This window comes from Dermacentor andersoni, chromosome 11 (genome assembly GCF_023375885.2).
Source record: "Dermacentor andersoni chromosome 11, qqDerAnde1_hic_scaffold, whole genome shotgun sequence".
Taxonomy (NCBI): domain Eukaryota; kingdom Metazoa; phylum Arthropoda; class Arachnida; order Ixodida; family Ixodidae; genus Dermacentor; species Dermacentor andersoni.
The window spans coordinates 107,947,160-107,968,815 of NC_092824.1; the positions used below are offsets into that span (position 1 = coordinate 107,947,160).

A 21,656-nucleotide genomic window follows, 5' to 3' on the forward strand; every position below is an offset into this window, starting at 1 on the left:
ATTTGTGGTCACTTTATTTACGTGTAGTAGAACCTCGTTCATATCTTTGGGAAAAAAGCCGCGAGAAAGAACGTACTAACTGGGAAAATGTATGTTCCGAGGTAACTAAAAATTGACATCTGCATAATGCGAAGCGTTGCGCAGGTTGTTGTGGCACGAGACGCCGGCGTGCATGCAGCTGGTGGGGCTCCGGCGGCCCGAGATGCGTTTTGTTGTTTTCCTATTGTGTGGTGCTGTAAGGGGGCAACGGAAAACCGAAACGAAATCAAGCTGGTGGGCGACGTCGCATGCTGTGAAGCAAAACGCGATGCCCACATCGTGCCGCCTGCAGCTGGGAATGGCGGCCTGTTTCGGTTATCGCCTATTAACAGCATGCACTGCGCTTCCGATGGCACCACGTGTTGTGAAACAGATAGATGAAGGTACTTATTGCCATAGGATTGACGGGGTAGCTGTGAATGCCTCATGTGATGAGCCCGGAGAAGGTTTGCTGGTACCGAAATGAGAAATGGAATGCGCGCCGGCGTGTGTTGCGATGAATCTGCCACGGCGGGCAGCTATAAACTGTTCTTGAAGGCACGCGCCTTGCGTATTTTCTTGTCTACGTGGGATCTAGCAGCCGAAAACATATTATACGATTGCATTTGGGTGTCGTACTGAACCTTGGTGCTGGAAAATCGTGTTTTCCGGTAACATATAAACCGGTAAAAGTGAGTGTAACTCTATTGGGTCATTTTTCGTGCTCTCGATTGCGAATGTTGGCATCGGGAAAATGTATGTAACGGGAACATATCAACGAGGTTCTACTTAAATAGTAAATACGGTGCTTTATTTAATGAAAGTGATGCTTTATTGAAAAACAGTCACTAAAGGTGTCTACTCCTCACTGGAGAATAAATGGCAAGGAAGACCCTGAAAGAAAATGTGCCGTGCGCAGCAGTTACTGCTGCTGTCTTAAAGCCGTAGTGTTGCAAAAACTTTCGAGAGTTTGAGCTCTTTCAACTCTACGTAAACTCTGTTGGTGCTTTGCAGCTTATCCACCAAAATGGCGGCTTCACAAAGGTGTGGGTCTCTCTCAAGACATTCTTCTTTCCTGTTGTGCTGGCCACACTGATCTGGTTTTGGCGACGCATCAGGATGCTGGCACGTCCACCACACCTCATAGAAGGGCAAGTTTCAAGCTTCTGAACCTTAGCGCATTTCCTGCAGAGCGAGCTTCTGTGGTAGGTGTTACATTTTCGGTCTCTTCTTTCTTTCAGCTTGCTGCTTTCCCTGGGAATCGCTCTGACTCTACTCAATTGTGAGTGCTTGCAACTTGTTGCAGTGTTGTAACAGTGATGGGGCACTTGAGGCAGAATTACTCTGGCTCAAGTGCCCATTTACTCTGGCTTTTGATGGAGACCCAAGACAATGAAATACTTGCCACGGAATATTTTCCCAATTCCAGCAAGCAGCCATAAGATTCAATGTATATTGTATTCCTCAAGAGTGAAATATTACTAGACAGGCCGGTAAAATTCCTTATGCGTTCATGAGAGGATTTGTGAATGTCATTATATCTCATCGAGACTGACATACGAGATGTTGCAGACGTAGACATGCATAAGATTGTTGTAAACATAACTGCTTAAATTAGATTCTCAAGTGACAGCATAGAGCGTTCTAAGATTTCCTTAGGCTGACCCTATTCTGAAGCTTCTTTAGCCTCTCTAGAGGCCTTTACATGCTCTAAACTAAATTTTTACAGTTATGTAGTTGTCAGTCTGTCTGTAGGTCTATCATGGCAAAGCACTTGTTTACGCAGCGAACCACCTTGCCTGTTTGTTGCGTTGGAACAAAAAAAGACATGCTCGTACCAGAACTTGCCCTTGTCACCTGCAGTCGTTTGGGTTAAGCAATAAATGGGTGTTTGATTGTCCATTGGGTGGAAGATATAAGTGAAGATTACACTGCAGAGTTAATAGCTTCCAGTCAAAAAGGTTTGTTGCTAACACTGTATAAAAGTTAATTTCCCTCGCTATGGGGACTCGTGTGCTTAGAGGCTCCTTAGAGCTGCCTCATTCAGAGACCAGCTGTATGCCTCAGATGGTGCTTGACTTTTTTTTACAAAGTACATATTCGAGAAGCACAACTGAATATGGTCTTGGGCCATATTGCTGCTTCTATCAAGACAGATTGGTGAAAATTTTTGTACATATGCTTTTTCTGGTTCCAGTGCCCCTCGAGTTCCTTACTCTTTGGTTCAACCTGCCGTTCATGTTACTTTTGAGTGACATCAGACAGGGAATATTCTACGCGACCCTGCTAAGCTTCTGGCTCATATTTTGCGGAGAGCACCTTATGGTGAGCAAGCTGTCCTTTTACTTCTGTGCAAGTTTAGATATGTGCTGTAGTTTGTTTTTAAAGCAGTACGTTAGGTATTGTGCATGCTGTGACAGCCAAAGTCCCTAACATTACCCCCCGTTAGTATATTACAACTTCGCAGCATTGCAGTCAAAGCTATGGAGTCGAGGTGCACGTCTAAGAGCGCTACTGGTTGTAATCCCAAAAGGGATGGTTGTCTTTCTGGTGCTAAAACTATTTTTCTTTCCTTATCTCTAAAAGTTGATGAAAATAAATCTACTAGTTCTCGTGTTAGTGTTTGTCCCAAACCTAAATTTATACCGTGTCTGCATGCAGAAGTGAATGTGCAGGGAACATGGAGACAGCCATTCCTTGTGCCTCAAGATGAATTCACTGTCATTTGCTTACTGTCAACTAGGCTCAGCACCATTGAATTGAACAGGCTTTTGCCTTCTCTAAACTTGCCTTGACTGCAACAGTTTTATTGTTAAAGCCCCCTCTTCTCCGAGATAGTAGTGTCAGGATTTTGACGATAGGAAGGCCTGGTGCAGATGCTTCGCTATGTAAACATCTCATAAGTAGTGGGATGGGACATCAAAATCTGCAAGATACGTAATAACTTGTTTTCCGCTGTTTAGTGCTTTACTTTGCTCCTAACAGTAGGAAAAAGGCCAAAATCATGAGTTTCTTACAAACATTTTTCCTCATTTTGGCACTATAGCCACTGCAGTGGCTACCATCGATTTAACCACCCCTGGTCTTGGTGAAGAAACAGTCCGCGGATATCATACGTAGCTGGTAAACTTCTCAACCAAATTTTGCACTCATGCTCAGCACATGGAGCTCGCAAGTGGAGCTTGAAGTCACATTTTTCTCAAACGCTCTTTTTTTCAACAGAAGCCTACCCCTCAATCTTTCCTGGATGCTTTCTTTTCATAAAATAGGGGATTCCCATACGCGGCTGTTGTTGGCCATTAGCTGATACCAATCAAGAAGGGTGTTTGAAACAGTGCCCTTCTTCCCACTGTTTTACTTGTTATATCTCTTCCCACTGTTGTGCATATTTATTGAAGTTGTTTAATATATAGGGTGAAGTAAGGAAAAATCTGCTTTTGAAATTTGATAATAAATGCGTAGTTCCAGAAGAAGTTCCAGTGCCTTGGTTCTGCTGCCGAATTTGACACGAGCTCTGTCTGTGGTGTGCCTGATGATCCAACTCTTCAGGTTGACGCCATGGCTCTTCCTGTCTCTGCGTCTGAGCTGGCACGTGACGGATCATTTGCTCGATCTGTTGCTCCGAACCTCACTCTGAGTCAGCGCTCGCAGATCGTCAGCCTTCAGAACCAATTTTGTCCTTCCTTTGACCTCCAACAACAATGTTTAAGTTGTACCTCCACAGTTGCTCATCACATCAACACTGGCAGCCATGCGCCACTACGCCAGCAACCATACTGTGTGTCTGCAACAGAGTGCCGTGTCATCAACAAGCATGTAGAAGACATGCTCTAACACGACGTCATAGAGCCTTCGCACAATCCCTGGGCCTCTCCAGTGGTGCTGGTCAAAAAGAAAGATGGGAAAGTTAGTTTTCGTGTGGGCTATCAATGACTCAACAAGATAACCTGGAAAGATGTATATCCTTTTCCCCTATCAATGATGCACTGGACTGCTTCGAACGCGCTGAATTTTTTTCATGCTTGTTCTTACGATGCGGTTATTCGCAAGTCCCGGTGGCTGAGGCAGATCGCCCAAAAACGACATCCGTTACGTTTGACGGCTTATATGAATTTACCGTCATGCCTTTTGGCCTTTCTAATCTGCCTGCCACATTAGAAGGAATGATGGGTGACATCCTCTGGGGCCTCAAACGGCAGACATGCCTGTGTTATCTCAATGACATTGCCATCTTTTCCCCGGACTTTTCTTCTCACCTCATTTGACTCAAACACGTCCTCACTTGCCTCACCAATGCTGGGCTCCAGCTGAACTTGAAGATGTGTTGCTTCACCGCCCGGCAGCTAGTCATCCTTGGCCACGTTTCGAAAGATGTTGTGCTCCCAGATAACTAAACTCCAAGCTGTCGCCGAACTTCCCACGACTGAAGACCACAAAAAAACTCCGCAGCTTGATTGGATTGTGCTCGTACATTTGCCATTTCGTCCGCAACTTCACTACCATAACAGTGCCTTTGACGCAGCTTCCTGCGGATAACCGCGACCTCTCTGCCTGGCCACCAGTTTGCGATGTCGCACTCACGACGCTGCATCGCATTCTAATGTCACCCCAGATCCTCTGAGATCCAGGCGCTCTGACAGAAATACACATAGATGCCATCTTGTGCAATTGAAGGACTGGCTTCGATGGAAACGTCATTGCCTTCGCCAGCTATGCACTCACGAAAGCAGGAACCAGCTACTCAGTTATGAAAAAAGAATGCTTGGCTATCATTTGGGACATAACTATATTCCGTCCTTTCCACTACACCTGGCCATTTGACGTCTTAACCACCATGCTCTGCTTGCTGTCATCCCTGAAAGATCGTTCAGGTCGCCTCACTCAGTGGGCGCTCTGCCTCCTAGCATAGAATATTTCAGTCCTGTACCGCTCTGGCCATAAACATTTGGACGTGGATGCCCTGTCTCGCTCCCCTGTGTCAGGCCAGCCCAACTATCCAAACGTACCAAAATGCAAGTCCTCCCTTACTACCACAAACATGCTTTCGGAGCAGCAGAAGGATCAATGGATTGTTTCTATGCTGGCTTTTCTGTCACATCCATCAGTCCCGTATCCTGGCCGTACATTGGGTCGCCAAGCACGCCACTTCTCTTTTTGTGACAGGCGCCTATACCGCTGCAACTACCTCTCCGACAGCCACAAATGGTTACTCGTGGTCCCTCGACGTCTATGTTCGGACATAGGTGCAGCATTTCACGGTGACTTTCAACGTGCACATGCAGGATTGCTAAAAACATACGCATGCCCGCGACTCCTTTATTACTAGCACAGGATGCACTGATTCGTCCACCAACATGTCCGCTCCTGCCTCGCTTGCCAACGCTGTGAGATTACCACTCGTCCCTCAGCTGCTCCACTGCAACCATTGCCTTACCTAGGACGAGCCTTTGACCGTGTCGGAGTTGATCTTTACGAGCCCCTTATGAGTACTTATGAGTACTTATGAGTTTTGACGGCAACTGCTGAGTGATAGTGGCGATAGACCATCTTACACGCTACGTGGGAACTTTGCCTCTGCCCAATGCATCTGCACATGATGTTGACTGGTTCCTCTGCATAACATCATGCTTTGCCACGGAGCCCCCATAGAATTGCTGAGCAGCAGAAGCCATGTCTTTTCCTCTGACATTATAGAAGCTCTACTCAAGGAATGCCACATAATTCACCGTACCACTACTGCATACCACCTACAAACCAATAGGATGACTGAGCGCTTTAACAGCACTCTTGGCAACATGTTAGCCATGTACGTTGCATCTGACCAGATGAATTGGGAATGTGTCCTACCCTTCGTGATGTATGCTTATAATACCACCTCACAGACCACTACAGGATTTTCCCCGTTTTTTATTCTTTACGGATGCAAGCCTTCCTGCACAATGGATACCATCCTTCTGTATTGTCCTTACACAACGGAGTCTACTACCCTGTCCGAAGTTGCTGCACACACGGAAGACTGCCGAAAGCTTGCCCACACATTTACTTCAGAAGGTCAGCAGCGACAGAAGCACTGTCGGGAAATCCCTTCCTCTCCTGCACCGTATGCCCTTGACTCACTAGTCTGGCTTTGGGTTTTTGCTGCCAGTCCTGGACTTTCACCCAAACTCGTTTCCAAGTACCAGTGTCCCTACCGTGTGGTCAGCCAAACATCTGCTGTGAACTATTTGGTAGAACCCCTTGAGCCAGCTTTGGATAAGCGCTGCCGAGGCTGTGGAATCATGCACATTCAGAGGCTAAAGCCTTACTTCGATCCACCTGTGCTATCCTGCCCATAGGTCACCGGTACAGCTCTTCTTCCCTGCGGAGATAATTGCACTGGAGAAGAACGAGCAGTAGGCACTGCTTCGAGGCAGATGATGACAAGTTTGGTCAAAGCCCTGTGCCTGGATTGCGTGAGCTGTGTGACTTTTTGCTGTAAGCTGTGTGACTCATTGAGGGCTTTATTTATTACTCCAGAACAGCTCTCAACACTTTGAATGCTTTATTGCATGTGTAAGGCTTGTCTCAAGTCTTAATTGTGTTTCTTCTCCAGTCGAGCTTCCCGCTCTTCATCTGTCTCTGTCGCTAATTTGGCACGCTTTTTCTTCAGTGCTTCTTCCCGGCGAGCTATATTTGCAGGGTGGTCAGACTCGGCCTGGCATCTGCAGTGAAGAGTTCATGCAATTGCACCGGCGCGTGGTTCATCCATTGTGAGACTGAGCGACCAAGTGCCGACGAAGCAGCTGTTAAGCCCTCGTATAGTCATGTGGTACACAGTGGCGAGGCTCGAGCGAGTGCAGCTGCGATGCCTCTCCGCAGTGGATCTTGTAACGTGACTTCACACTTTCACATTTGTGCACCAGCAGCTGCAGGTCAAATGCGCGCCGAGATCGACCTTGGGAGTTGTACTTCAAGAAGTAGAGCTTTCGCTCTAAAAGTGGTTCAGGGCCTCTTTAACACAAACCACAGATACTAAGAGTCGATGATAACCGTTGCAGGAAAGTAAAAAAAACTTGGGAGGCACAAGCCAATGTCCTGTTACTAAAGGGGATACAGTCGCCGACCGTTTATTTGGACCTCAAGGGGACTGCGAAAATGTCCGAATAAACAGGTGTCCGAAAAAGCAGATTAAGAAAAAAAAAAAAGAAATCCTTTATTTCCACGCACTTATTCGGGCTCGGCAGTAGGCTTGAAGAAATCGTGAGTGCGCCGTTGCACGCTGTTCCGTTTAGGCGCAATCAGATAAGCCTGAATCTCGGAGAGGGTCATACGGTCACTATAGGCGGCTGAAAGCACAGTCACTGCTTGTACACGCTCCGCATGCGACGGCAGCGTAGCACATGTGCGTCATCTTCTGACTCGGAGTCATCGTCCGGTGGCGCAGCAGAAACCTGACAAATGATCTCGCCGTCGTCGAGTTCTGCGCATGCCAGTAAAGCAGTATCAGCACCTGTGAAACTGTCAAATGAGACGGTGTCCGGAATCACAATGCAACTACTGCGCAGGTCTCGGCAGAACATTTTCGGCATCAGTAGGGAGCACATCGGAAAGCAACAAATCCTAGGCCTCCCGGCACCTGCTTGCCGGCATTCCCCAGCGCAGTCTGCACGGGCACTGTCGGCGCCATTAGAAAATTGACGCAATGTTTCCGTATGCCGCGTTGCATCACCGCAACCTCGACACAGCACACAAAGCAAACATCACCACGCCGTCGCGCCGACACCAGTCGCACAAACGAAAAAGGTGGCCTACTCGCAGCGTCATGCACGAAGAAAGAAACAAATCAGCGACTGGATTGTCTTGACATGGTTTACTGAGCTGAGACCGGAACTGCTGTAGCTACGAACGAGGCAGAAACGATGATGAGCGGGGATTTGCAGTAGCGCCACTTCGTGGGGCAGCAAGGATGCATGGCGCTCTCGATCGAGTTGGCTCAAGGAGTGCCCGAAAAATCATACGAGAGGTTGCAAGGTGTCCGAACTTTTGGCAGTTGTTATACATTATGGTCTACGGGAGAATGGCGGTGCCGCGAAGCAGACGGAATAATCGAGCATGTCCGAATTTTCGGAGTCCGAAAAATCAGTCGGCGACTGTACTCGTAAAACTTATCTGATCATGGCATGAAGCTTGCCTGGAGTACTTGACAATCTGATGTAACAGCAGAAGCTCTGCCCTGTTTGCTTATCACTGGGTGTAGCTTGCCTACAGATGACATGTGACTCGGTACTGTGATGTAATACTAAGTCTCCCAAACCATCGTACACTACGTGAAGAACTGTTTGATGCATTAGATAACGGTGATATATCATAAACATTAGAGGTGATCCGATTCAGAGCACCATAGGAAACTGCTGAATCTACCATTTCCCAGAGGTGTCACCTGTCTAAGCATTCAGTAAAACTTACTCTAATATTACTAGTGTGGTAGTTTTCGCTAGATAAAGCTCCTAATACCACTTGATTCACACAATTTTTATTCCTTTGCTTCAACAAGAGTGAGAGGGGGGAAGAACTGCTTAAATTTGCCCATGGAGAGATGAAGCATATGGTCTTCGTTTCAGATTTGCTGTCTCTGCATGCCATTCCAAAACTTTCTTTATTAGAAATGCTGAGACATTGTCCACTACACTGTGTTTTATTTTTAATTAATCTTACTGCAGTAGTGTATACGACTTGAAAACATTGCAGTAATCAGCCTCCTGTCTTTGTTTTATGCAAATGTATGTTGTCTGCATGTTTGTGTCTGATCCATGACCTGCTTTGTTTATGTGTACATCTTTTTCAATGCCTTCCATGTTTGCTTTTCATGCTCACCTTGAAGGAGGGCCGCAGGGTAGGTTATGCATTTGACTGGTAGGTTATATCTCCATGCACGTATACGCAAGGCTACAGAGTTGTGTAGCCACAAAGGCTTGAGAGATTAATTGTAGCATTCTTGCAACATATTCTACTGATCATTTCAGAGTGCTTCAGCCATGCTTAAAAGGCTGTGTAATATAACTAGGCTTAACTGCAAGCATGAGCCAGCTCAAATGATGATAATGAAGCCAGGCTGTCCTGAGGCTGTTTTCCGCACTTACTGTACTGCACAACCTTAGTGGCACTGCCAGCGTACAGCTTAATACTTGAATATGCCATTAAAATTGGAGAAAAGCATGCCACTGAAAAATTAAGCTGCTTGCCTTATCGTTAGGAGGCTCATTGTCCAGAAGTACAGAAAGTTAGGCTAGTGTGTATGGGTTCATTTCTTGCGCAATGACACCACAAAAAGATGTGTGCGGTGTGTGCGTCTTTTCTGTAGCATCATTAGGCGAGAAATGACTACTCATTCTTTACTGTACTGACTGCAACCTTTGTATTGCAGGATGACGTGGAGCGCAACAGGTTGCGGTCATATTGGAAGCACCTTAGTGCCGTGATAACAGGCTGCGTCTGCCTCTTTATCTTTGATCTGTGTGAAAGGTAGGCAAACAGTATATAAACCTTTTAGTGGCTGAGAAGGGCTGACATTTTTCTGTTCCAGGGGGATTCAGATGAAGAATCCTTTCTACAGCATCTGGGCAACTCATGTTGGCAGCAATCTTGCAGTATCCTTTGGGAATGCTTGATTAAATGAGGATATTTCAGTGCCCAATCTTGCCGCTTGTTTAACACACAACAGTGTGCAATGATCTCCTTTGTGTGTTTGTAGTTCACAAAATGATAAACTGAGTACAGTAAGACCTTGTTAATGCGACCCTCATTAATTCGAAAAATCTGATCATTTGTCCTGTGGTCACTGCAGGCATATGCATTATTTAATGCAAAGAAACTCTGGTTAATTCGGACGTATTTAGCTGCACATTGGTTAATTCGGACAACTCTCGGAGCTCTGCAAGCATGGAGCGCCATAAATGTGCGACGCAAAAAAGCGAAAACAGCGGAGTTTGCATCAGCAGCATTTATACAAAGCAGCGGAGTTTGCATCGCCATAGTCATCAGTGAAAATTGTACGTCAATGACAGCAACGGCAAAACTCTTCATGTCTGATTGTGCCCTGAAAGCCTTTATTCTTGCATTTACAGCCGTGCATAGGACCACGTCGGCTGCATGCTTTCATGACTGCGTAGTCGCCATTCATGATTGCATCGATAGCGGCCGCGGTTTCGTTCAAAATGCTAGTGGCAAACAGTCGTTTCGTTTTCACTCAATGCGTGCGTCGGCCGGGCACCTTCAGAACCGCAAGGTCACCGTTCATGATTGCGTCAGCAGCGGCCACGGTTTCATCTGGAACGGTTGCCACACACAGTAGCTTCATTTTTACTCAGTGCAAATCTGTCGAGGATGAAGAGCACCGTTTACATTGCGAGGGGCGGTGACCTGGTCACACCGGCGAAAAGATAATCGAGATTTTGCATGTCAGAAAAAAGCTGGTCTCAGATGAAGACGAGGCTGTGAAGGAGGTTGCAAGGCCTTCACCTTCGCCGCTGTGAGTGCTAATCAGTCACGAGGTAAGTGCAGCTTCCACACTGCCTTTGTGCAAAGTAGAAAGAGGATTTGCCAATTCGTTCAATAAATAAAAGTGTGTCGACATAGTAAGCATTTGCTTATTGTTTTCTTGATACCCTCAATAATTCGACATTCGGTTAATTCGGACATTGTTCCTGGTCCCGTGAAATGCAAATTAACGGGGTTTTACTGTACCTGATTCCTCTAATTTATGCAATGTGCGCTGCATGTAATGTAGATATTGAAACTGGCAGAGATATAAGGTTAAATGGGACTGTGTTTACTCTGCAGAAGATATGGCCGGTACAACCAGTATGGCCGAACGTTGGGTTCACCCCACTATGTCGTCTCTTTCGTCCTGTTAGTGATCGTCGTCTTTGTCCCTCTCATGGCACCGTGACATAACCCCCCCCGGCAGTGAAAGCGCCGACCTGGCGCCTTCTAGATGGCAACCGCATGATATGGCATTTTTGGTGGAGGTGTGGGGTATTGCACAAGATGGAACTCCGCAGCGTGCTTGTCCTCGGCTGTCCTACCATGCTGACAGACAACCAGGCCGCTGGGTTAAGCATGGCGTCACCACCCGCTGCACCCGGGTCATCAGCATCCGTGACACTGCAACCGTCAGTCGCCTTGATCCATCCGCACGACCCCGGCACCTTCTCTGGTAACAGCACTGACAAAGTCGACATCGAAGAATGGCTTGGCATATACGAACGCGTCGCTGCATATAACCGAGGGATTCAACAATGATGCTCGCAAATCTTCTCTTCTACCTCCAGGGACCAGCATGCACCTGGTATGGCACACACGAAGAAGAGTTGACCAGCTGGGGCGTATGCAAGCAAAAACTTCGCGACCTCTTCGGCAAGCTCGCTGGTTGCAAGTGCGCCACTGCGAAAGACCTATCCTGTCGAGCTCAGACAGCTACCAAGTCATACGTTGTGCACATCCTTGATATCCTAGCTCTTTGCCAGCACGTCGATGCCAGTATGGCCGAGGCTGACAAAGTGAGGCACATTCTGAAAGGCATTGCTGATGATGCGCTTAACTTGCTCATTTTTAAAGACTGCTCGACGATAGACGAAATTATCCATGAGTGCAGATGTTTCGAAGATGCAAAAAGCCGTCGCATTGCCGGACAGTTTGTGCGGCTTCCCAACACCGCCCCTATGTTGTCATGTGAAGACGCTCATTCGGCCCTTCAATCGTCCACTACAGATAGTTTTGGCCGAACTGTACGGCGCGAAATTGAGGGTGTGTCGCCATCTTCTTTCGCGCGCCCTCCTGAGGATACGCAATCGACAATCTCCCTCATCCACATAGTTGTCCGCGAAGAACTGGCCAATGCAGCAATTCAACCTGTGTGCTCCATAGCACGCCCTCCGGTTAGCTCTGCCCTTCTCCATCGACCTCCACCGACGTTTCGACAATATTGAGATCTGGCCCAATGGCAAACACCAGGCAAGCCCATATGCTTCCATTGTAGCGGCGTGGGGCACATTTCTTGCTATTGCAGTTATTGTCAGCCCTCGTTTTCACGCTCCACATTCTACTACCGCCACAATGACAACCAGCGCCAGCCTTTTCATGCTCCAAATCACCAGACATAACATGACCGCGGCCCTTCTGCCTCCATCAGACGCTAGAGCTGTTCACCGTCACCGAACGATTGTCAGTCCCACTCGCCCCTGCCCCGTCATTTTTCATCACCTCACCCTTTTGTATGCTCATCCCCAGAAAACTGGCGGGTGCAGCTTCCAGAAGTGACGCTGCATTACACCCTCGACCTGCAAATCCTCTCCTTACCTTGCCAACAGATCAGAACGTAATCGTCATGGAAATCGATGCCCTACCTGTCATTGCCCTGATCGACACCGGCGCACACATCTTGGTCATGAACACTGATCTCTGGACGTGGCTCAAGAAAGTGCTCACTCCTGCCAAGTCCTGCGTCGTACGAGTCGCTGGTGGGGGAACACCCAATGTGCTGGGAATGTGTGCCGCTCATGTCAGCGTCGCCGGTCGCCACACGTCTGTATTGTTCCTTGTACTTGACCATTGCTCTCACGACGTGATCCTTGGCTTTTATTTTTTATCTGTCCACTCGGCTATAATTGACTGCTCGGCTGGTGCAGTCAAACTTGATTTTCCTGATGTTACTGACCTTACTGACAATGTACCGAACCAGCTCTGTTGCGCCGACTTTGTTCGTCTATCTTCGCAGGCACTGACTTGTATCACTGCTGTGTCCAAACCCTGTGTACCTGATGCTGACTATGTCGTCACTCTCTGTGTCACTGCCTTACTTTCGCACGGCGTGTCGCTTCCTCGCACCGTAGTGACAGTATCAGCTAACAAAACTTGCCTTCCGCTCCTAAATTTCGGATTCCGCACTCGAGTACTACCCAAAGGGATCTCTCTTGCCTCACTGTCTCCGTCGCACGAGTACGACCTTTCTTCCCTCTCACCTCTTCCGTCTTCCTCCAACTCTTTTGCCGCTTGCAATTCTCATTCCACCCCGTCGCCACCAGTGCACGACAACATTACCAAGATGATAGCCCTGGACCTTACCCTGCACTTCCACCAAAATGAAACAGCCAGAGATATAAGGTTAAATGGGATGGTGTTTACTCTACAGAAGATATGGACGGAACAACCAGTATGGCTGAACATTGGGTTCGCCCCACTACGTCGTCTCTTTCGTCCTGTTGGTGATCGTCGTCTTTGTATAATGCACCATTAGCGACAGACAGTATAGGATTCTGTATGTTATCACTACTTCTGCTCTTGTATAGCCAGAGCCTATGTTGCCAGTACTTGCCGCGGAAGAGAGCGAGTGCTTTTCACGTGTGCAGATCACCACCAGAATTGGGACAGACTTAGGTTTCATACGCAGACCTCTCAACTGTACAACGTGGCTGTGTTGCCCTTGTCATGAGAGATCTTGCAAGAAACATTTGATTTACTTTGTCATGTGCAATAATTTTTTGTATCAGTGTTCCTTATGTCAAGGTTCAACTATCCACTAACGCCGGGGGAGTGCTCGATCCATGCAATAACAGCGTACATTGCACTTAATGTGTTTTCGCTGGGACCTTTTCAAAGGTCATTGCAATTAGAGAGTTGAATTACAGCGCCCCTCACCAGGCCACACAGTAAATTTTGGTTATATGCCGGAAGTTGTTACGGGCCTTATAGGAGTCTTCTACTGCAAGAATTTTTAATTAGTTCATTAATAACAGAGATATAGATATTTGAAGTGCCGTGAACCCATGTTTTCAGGAGACGAGCGTCACTGCCAACATAGACACTCTCTCCATGTTTCCCATCTAGCCTCCGCAAGTGAGATTCTTTCCCTGTGTTCTCCCATGTTGGAGGACCGCGTGATGATTACATCATGGGCTCCGCCATCTTCTTTTCTCTCACTAACGTTTCTGCTGAGTGGCACATTTCCAGTGACAGTGTTGTGTGCGAGCTGTCTTGTTTCATTCACACAGCGCACAATTTTGCATGCTCTGAACGAGGACACCTGATTAGCGGTGTAAGTCAGTACCACAGTCACAAGCACTGAGGCAGACGTGAGAGGATGAGAGAGCATTATTGCAGTGCTGGAACACAGGCTCAGGGAAAAACATTTTCGTTATTCGCTCTTGACACCTGAAATTTCCAGCCATTATTCACTCTTGTGTGCTCACTGAAAATACACTCAAACCTCTATATATCGAACATGGATATATTGAATTATTCCATATATTGAACATTTTCTATATCACCTGGAAAATCTCATGTATTTAAAATTTTTTATTTTTAACTGGGTCGGATTTAAATGGATATATCAAACTCCACCACCCCAGACCACGTGCGCTCTGTTGAGAGGCGATGAGCTCTCCCCCAACACCCTCGAAGCAAGCGGTGGGGCGATGGGCATTTCCAGATTGCTGTGCACTATAGCTGCGCACATCGATCGTGCCAAGGGCATCATTTGAATGTAGCGGCATGCACACACGGCGGCTTGGCTAGTTCGACATCAACAATGCATTGCATTTTCTGCACTGACTCCTCCTCGGTGCCGCACTCTGTGCCTGCTGAGCCTCACGAGAACTGGCGGTTTGCACCCACAAGGACGTGTGACAGCATGCTTTCACTGGACTCATTTGTAGACGCCACTTAATGCTTCGTTATTGTCAGTGTTTCAATATGCTTCGATTGACGGATGTGGAGATTGCAGCAGAAGTAGCGGCCAAATGAAGACGCCTCCAAGTTTGACACTGCAAGTGCTGATGTTGCCCGGCTCCCAACTTCAACTGAGCCTGTAGCTGCTTTGACCCTTCTATGACACTACTGCGGCGCGATAGAGGGCACCGGCCTATCACTTGTGAATCGTTTAGACTATGTTGAGGACTCGGTGTTTAAGCACGTGGCTGCCAATAAGAAGCAGGCTATGCTGCTGCAGTGCTTTCAGCCAAATAAATAAATACTTTGTGTGAAGCTTCAAGTGACTATCTACTGCGCCACGATTGATTTGCAGAAGTTTTTGACGAGTTATGTAATTTTGTATATCGAATTCTGGCTATATGGAACTATTGCGCAATCACCGCGCTGTTCGATACATCGAGGTTTGACTGTAATTAGCTTTCCTCCAAGTCAATCATATAAAAGCTATTAAAAGATTGAATGATAAATTTGGGAGCTGAGTTGCAAAGCATGTACTGTAGCAGGTATGTTTCTGAATATACGAAGAGTACAACATGTCATTTTAATGTGTTTATCTATGAATCTTCGACAAAGTTATGAAATTCAAAAGTTGCAGCATTGCAGGTGTGAATATATATTGGTGATTTTTATATTTCGAAATGTTGTCATGTCCTATAACACTATGTTATAATGGTTATGCACTCTGACTCTAGCGTTCAAGCAAATAGCAGACAGATAGTGCCACTCCCAAAATTTGGGACTTGCAATAAGTCATTTTTCAGTAAAACTAAAAAACTTTGCGACCAATAATATACATTGCAAGCTACTAGATTGGGTAGCTTTCTTCTGGAGTAATATTGAACAACTGTTTTTGGCAGGAAAGCAAGCCAGAAAGAGGCTCTTTTGAACAAGATCGAAGTGGGGTAGCCTCGATTTATGGGTGTATTTATGGGTGCTGTATAAATACAGCAGTTTTTTCCTCAACGACATGTCCTTCTGAGTTGGATTTTTCTCAGTAAACTAGCCATGATATGTAGATGCAACAGAAATGACTTTTTTTTTTCCACCAGGGCCCCATCTTGGGATCGTATTACAAGATTCGATTGTATTGTATATGAAATTCTGTTGCCTTCTTATTTCTTTCTTCATTTCTTCTAAATTTTTGTTCCCCAAGACCCATTTCTCGTTATTGTATTACAACATTTGACTGTACTTTATTCTGTTTTGTAATTGCGGGTTCAACTTGATTCCATGAAGTTGTGTCCCTTTCTTTTTTTAACTGTGGTGTCAATGTAGTATCCTCGAAATTCTTGCCTGTGAAACTGGACTGAAACCTTGACTCCTGGTATCCTCACAGCTGGCATTCATCATAGCTGGTGGGGTTTCAGCTGGAGTTTACTTCCTCTTCCTTTCCTACCTGCTTTATCGCGTGCTTCGTAACATTAGCTTCAAGAGGAGTGCCCTCCCAAGTATGAGTCAGGCACGCCGGATGTACTATGAGGTTGGTTTTCTCATGAGGTGACACAAGTTGTGGGATTGTGGTTCCCATCTGTGACTGTGTTTGGAACCTTCCTTGCAGGGCATTATATACAGGTTCAAGTTCCTGCTCCTTGCCACTCAGATCTGTGCGGCCCTCACCGTTATTGCCTACATCATTGGACAGGTCAGTGCATTTATTGTTACAGCCACTCTTTGTTTCTCAGTAAAATTCGCTTATTCTTGAGGACAATTATACAGTTAGAACTTTTAACAAATTCACATCTGACGTGAAACTACCTTTGTTATATGTTAATTTTCTGATCTCCTTTGCTTCATGCAGTCCTCTCTGAACTATTTCAGTGTCAGTTTCTTTTCTTTTTTTTTTTTCGGAGGTAACGCATTCCCAGCGTCATATCTTTTTTCTCGAATATTATCAAACTAACACGAGCTTATTTTCAGTTGTGCAAAAGAGAAAAAAGTGACATGGGTAATTGCAAATCCAGTTTTAATTTGGTCCTCACATTCCTATCTTCATATTTTATCTCCTACCAAGTTTTGTTCTGAAGCGCACGCTTACGCGATAGCACCGCTATGTCACGTTCGAAACAGAAAACCTTCTATAAATATATGGCAGATGGCAGAAACACGAAGGAATGGTGGCTTTGTGCTATGGCGCAGATACCGTCGACCCGTCGGCATGCACAGATACTTGACCCGTTGGCATGCACGCATCTGACCTCTGTTATAACCCCTTTAGTGGCAGCTCTTGTCTTGATGAAGCTTAAGGGATAGGGAATGAGTTAGACACATGTCAAAATCTCCCGTTGAAAACGCCTATTTTCAGCCTGCCCTAGGAAAATTTTCAAGCAATAATCAAAGCTCACAGTGTCTGATTATGGTATTTGTCCAATTATTAAGATTGCTAAGATAAGATTGATATTAAGATTGATAAGTGGCTTCTTTCTTAACTGAAACTGGGCCGTAAATGGCCATTGTCCAACACATAATAATAATAATAATAATAATAATAATAATAATAATAAAAAGGTTTAGTCACTTTAACTTACACTAAGGAGGATGAAGGCGAAAGCTTGCGTGCTCACAAGACTTTCATTAAATTACTTGGCATTCTCATTCAAATGCATTGTTATTTCCTGTTACTTGTTTTTTCCCACCAAAGGTTGTGGATTTGACTCCCTCCATTAGTCATAGGTTTGACCGTCAGTGGTGGCACCATCAATTTTGGTGCCATTGAATTTTGATCCCACGAAAGGTCAAGTGTTCGGCTTCCACCAAAAGTAGTGGATTTGAGATCCTAATTAAAACCAATGGTTATGAGTTTGACTCCCACCAATGGTTGTGGGTTCAACCGTCAATGGTGGCACGGCCAATTTTGGTGCCATTGAATTTTGGCCCCACCGAAGGTCGAGGGTTCGACTCCCACCGGAGGGCGCAGGTTCGAGTACCTTAATTAACACCAAAGGTCGAGGTTTTGACTCCCACCAAATGTCATGAGTACGAGTGCCTTGATAAAATTTGCCCTTCTTAAAACCAAACGTCTTAGTTTGATTCCTACCAATGGTCGGGGGTTCAACTATCAATGCTGGCACCATCAATGTTGGCGCCATTCAATTTTGGTCCTATCAAAGGTTGGGGATTCGACTCCTGGCAAAGTTCATGTTTTCAAGTGTCTTAATAAACTGTATCTTAATTAAGTGTGCCTTAACATCACCTTAATTAATACCAGAGGTTGTGGGCTCTCCTTCCACCAACGGGCCTGGGTTCAACCATCAATGGCAACTCCATCGATTTTGGTGCCATTGAGTTTTGGTCCCACCAAAGGTTATGGGTTGGACTTCTATCAATGGTCGAGGGTGCGACTCCCACCAAAGGTCGAGGGTCTCAATTAAATTTGCTATAACAGCACAGATAGTGAGTTCGACTCGCTATGTATTTTGGTGCCATGATGCTGGACATCGGATTTTTTGTCCCATGAGTCGTCTAAGGCTCTCGCCTTAAGAATAATAATGATACTAATAATAATAACACATTTCATTTGCATCATGCTGAGTCATACACAGGGCAGGAGGTCAGCAGAAATAGCTGTCAGAAAAACTTGGTAAGGCTGCAGGCACATTGGCACATTGGCACATTTGCAGCGACGTTAGATCAATAAACCACATTTGTGAAAAAACGTTTGCAGAATACATGATCAGACCAGTACAGTGTACAATTGAGAAGTCATGCTGAAACACAGGAATAGAAACAGGAGAATATAAGTGGTAGCATATACAGAAAAGGCACCCAGGTTTGTGTGAGACAGTTTTACTAAAAAGTAATAAAAATAAAATACAAAGAAGAGCAAGTTGCATATGGGAGCTGCTGTATGGCACTGTTAACACAAGTTGAATATTTTTGTAGTTTTTTCAAACCTCTAGTTTCAGGTTTAGTATTTTTTTCTATGCTGGGCATCCCACGTAACTTTAGCCAAACCTTAAGAATATGCAAATGCCATGTATCAGGACAGAGCCAGTGCTTGAAGATACTTAGATTACGTTTTGTGTTCTGCCTAATTATGTAATTAGTCTTAATTAATTCATCAACCAGTCTAGTATTATAATTAGATAAAAAGTGTCAATGTAGAGTAGAGCAACACATTGAGCAACATGAAGAACTGCTGATACAGCTTTCTGTTGCTCAATACAGGCTACAAAAAAGTGTTTTTCCGAGCATGAAAGAATCGCGCGAACGCAAAGTGCCTTGAGTGGCCAGTCGCGCAGAAATTTTGTGCTGAGGTTGTTACTCTTCCTCTGCTTTTTTTCAAGTGAGGCTTGTATTGGCTCGTAAGTTTCAGGAGTGATATGGTCACGCAAAAACCCAGTTGCTCCCAGAGCAGAGCATCTGTGGGAAAGGGCGGCTTGATGACTTGACAGCAGCGACGGCGCGGGAGTGTGAGTCAATAGCAAGGATTTCAGCTGCATAGGCACACGCTCACGCAATCAATCAATCAATCAATCAATCAATCAATCAATCAATCAATCAATCAATCAATCAATCAATCAATCAATCAATCAAATCTTTATTTCCAACGACAGTTTCCAACCAGTCTGCTGTTTCTCTTCCACTGGGGAGGGAAAGGGCAGGAAAGGGTTTCGTGTGCGCTGCGCTGCCTACATTTCCTTTCAGTTCATTCTTGGAAAATAGACGGGACGACCGCGTGTTGTGCGTTCCTCCGAGGAACTGGCAGCCTTTGATGAGCGGCGGCAAGAACTCGCCCATGAAAGGGCTCGCCATTGGCACGCCGATCCAGCCGTTAAGGCCTAAATATAGTCCAACATAACATGAGCGCACGCACATATTACGTCATGTTGGCAAGAACAACAGCATCTATAGTTCAACCGATGGTTCGACACACTGGTGCCACCAACTTAACAGGACATGGCCAACGTGCTCTGACACGCCAGGTGTCTAATGACGCTTCCCTGCCCAGGCAATCCGACAGCAACGAGAAGATCCCAAGCTGAGCGAGCAGGAGGCTGAAGCAGTGCGGCGCCATTACCTATGGGTTACTTATTAACTGGGATGAAGGTCAGGTGCACGCAGGACAAGCTTCGCTTACCCCCATTTTCTGGTAGGGGAATGGTTGGGCTTTTCTTTTCTTTATCTCCTAAAGCACTAAACTTTGCCCTAAATGTATATGCTCCTCAAGTAAGTTCTTCCTCTAATTTTATCTAGGACATTGCCAGCTGGCATTTCTTAAACTGGTACTTCACTGAATTATGATTGAGTAAGGACAGTGACATTATTTTACGCATTTGCAAGATGACAGCAGTGTACATTGCAAGACTTGTCACTGTGTTTAAGACGTAAATGCTTCATGTTGTCCCTCCATCTGTCCCAGGTGAGCGAGGGTCGCTGGAAGTGGGATGATGACATCGACCTGGAGTTTACGTCGGCTTTCTTCACGGGGGTCTATGGCATGTGGAACCTTTACGTCTTCATGCTGCTTGTCCTGTACGCACCATCTCACAAGTATTACCCTACACCCGCTGGTGAGTAAACCTCTTTCATTTGTCCTGTCCCCCCGATTTCTCTAAAGAGTATTTCGTGATAAGCTACTCCCACTTGTCTCAAAAGTTATGCATTCGTTCGTTGTTTTCTTGCACCTAAGGTCCTTGGTATGTTGCCTATTTTTTCTAGACATTTACTGACACAAATATAATGAAGAATTCTTAAAAACTAGAATAACTTGTACAACACCTGTTAGATAGAGCAAGGGAACATAATCATGGCCCTACCCCAGTTGTCGGCGCAGCCAACATTGGCCTATGGGTTTGATGATGGAACAGTTCATGACAAAGCCATGGCAAGCACACATTAGTAGCAAACATGCAATAGCAGGTTGAGCTTTATCATGTGGCTGTCCCTTAGAAGTGCTACAAATTCTTGTACAGTTAAAGCTCTATATAATAAACATGAACATAATAGTTTGTTTAGGCCAGCCAGCCATGGTGCAAAGAGATCTCGGGAGTGGCCGACCTCCTAGTGCGAAGTACGATTGAAATATGCACAAAAGGCGCGCACTGTCTTCTGTGTTGCAACTCAGCAAGCAGAGTTAAGGCATATTAGCCGGTTTTTGGTGCCTGCCAAGAATTCAGGCCATTGAGGGGAACAACGCTAAAAACAGCGATGTCGAAAGGCGTCCAACGGTGGCAGTGGCGTTGGCAGTGCCAGTGGCAGTCGTTGGTATCGTTGGGTTCCACAATCCGAGAGAGATGTACCAGGCAGCACTGGTAGTGTCGGTTGTGAGCAAGGCGCAGCCCCAGTGAGGCCATAGTGCGAAATCACGACCTTTTGCAGGTTCTCGTAGATGCCCGGGTCTGGTCGAAGTTGGAGCTTTGTAAGAAAACTGTCTGGCAGCTCGTAACATGCGTGGAGATAGCATGGGTGCTGGTTACTCAAGTTGTTGGCGTAAAAGTGATTCTCGAGCTGAAGAAACCAGATGGCAGAGCTGATCCTGCAAAACTTCGGTAGGCCATGCATCCATGGAAGGTGCGAGCACAGAACATCATTAGGTTAGCCCGCTGCTTGCGGTGAAATCTCGAGTGCTGATAGCATCAGGGTTACGGTGGTCGCTGAAGCCATCGCGAACTCGCGACTGGTCGCTGAAGCCATCGCAAAGGTTGTGCTTGTGGCTTGTGAGAGTGAAATTTGCGCTCAGTGGAGCCGACGGGAGAGCCTCAGTATTGGTGATAAGTGAGGTGCCCCCAAAGGGAAAGCAGACAACTTTCAGGAATGTCCAAGAAAGGAGAGTGACAGGCCATAGAGTAGCCGAAAGCGCTTACGTTTGGCCCAGTGAATTCCTTGGAAAGAGCCGTCGCACAGCTGCCTGTGAGCTGGGGAAGAGCCTCGCGGACCGAGTAGAGCTTTGATCC

General features: G+C 46.1%; 1 protein-coding gene across 1 annotated transcript in view; it reads left to right on the plus strand.

The window, feature by feature from the left end:
- wls (Wnt ligand secretion mediator) overlaps positions 1-21,656 on the plus strand; it is a 42,208-nt gene that overhangs the window by 16,367 nt on the left and 4,185 nt on the right. Inside the window, exons 5-12 of the mRNA XM_050186244.2 lie at positions 1,033-1,169; positions 1,260-1,300; positions 2,216-2,343; positions 9,422-9,519; positions 9,581-9,644; positions 16,100-16,243; positions 16,322-16,405; positions 20,123-20,273. Of these exons, the coding sequence (XP_050042201.1) occupies positions 1,033-1,169; positions 1,260-1,300; positions 2,216-2,343; positions 9,422-9,519; positions 9,581-9,644; positions 16,100-16,243; positions 16,322-16,405; positions 20,123-20,273 (847 nt within the window). The remainder of the gene's footprint in view (positions 1-1,032; positions 1,170-1,259; positions 1,301-2,215; positions 2,344-9,421; positions 9,520-9,580; positions 9,645-16,099; positions 16,244-16,321; positions 16,406-20,122; positions 20,274-21,656) is intronic.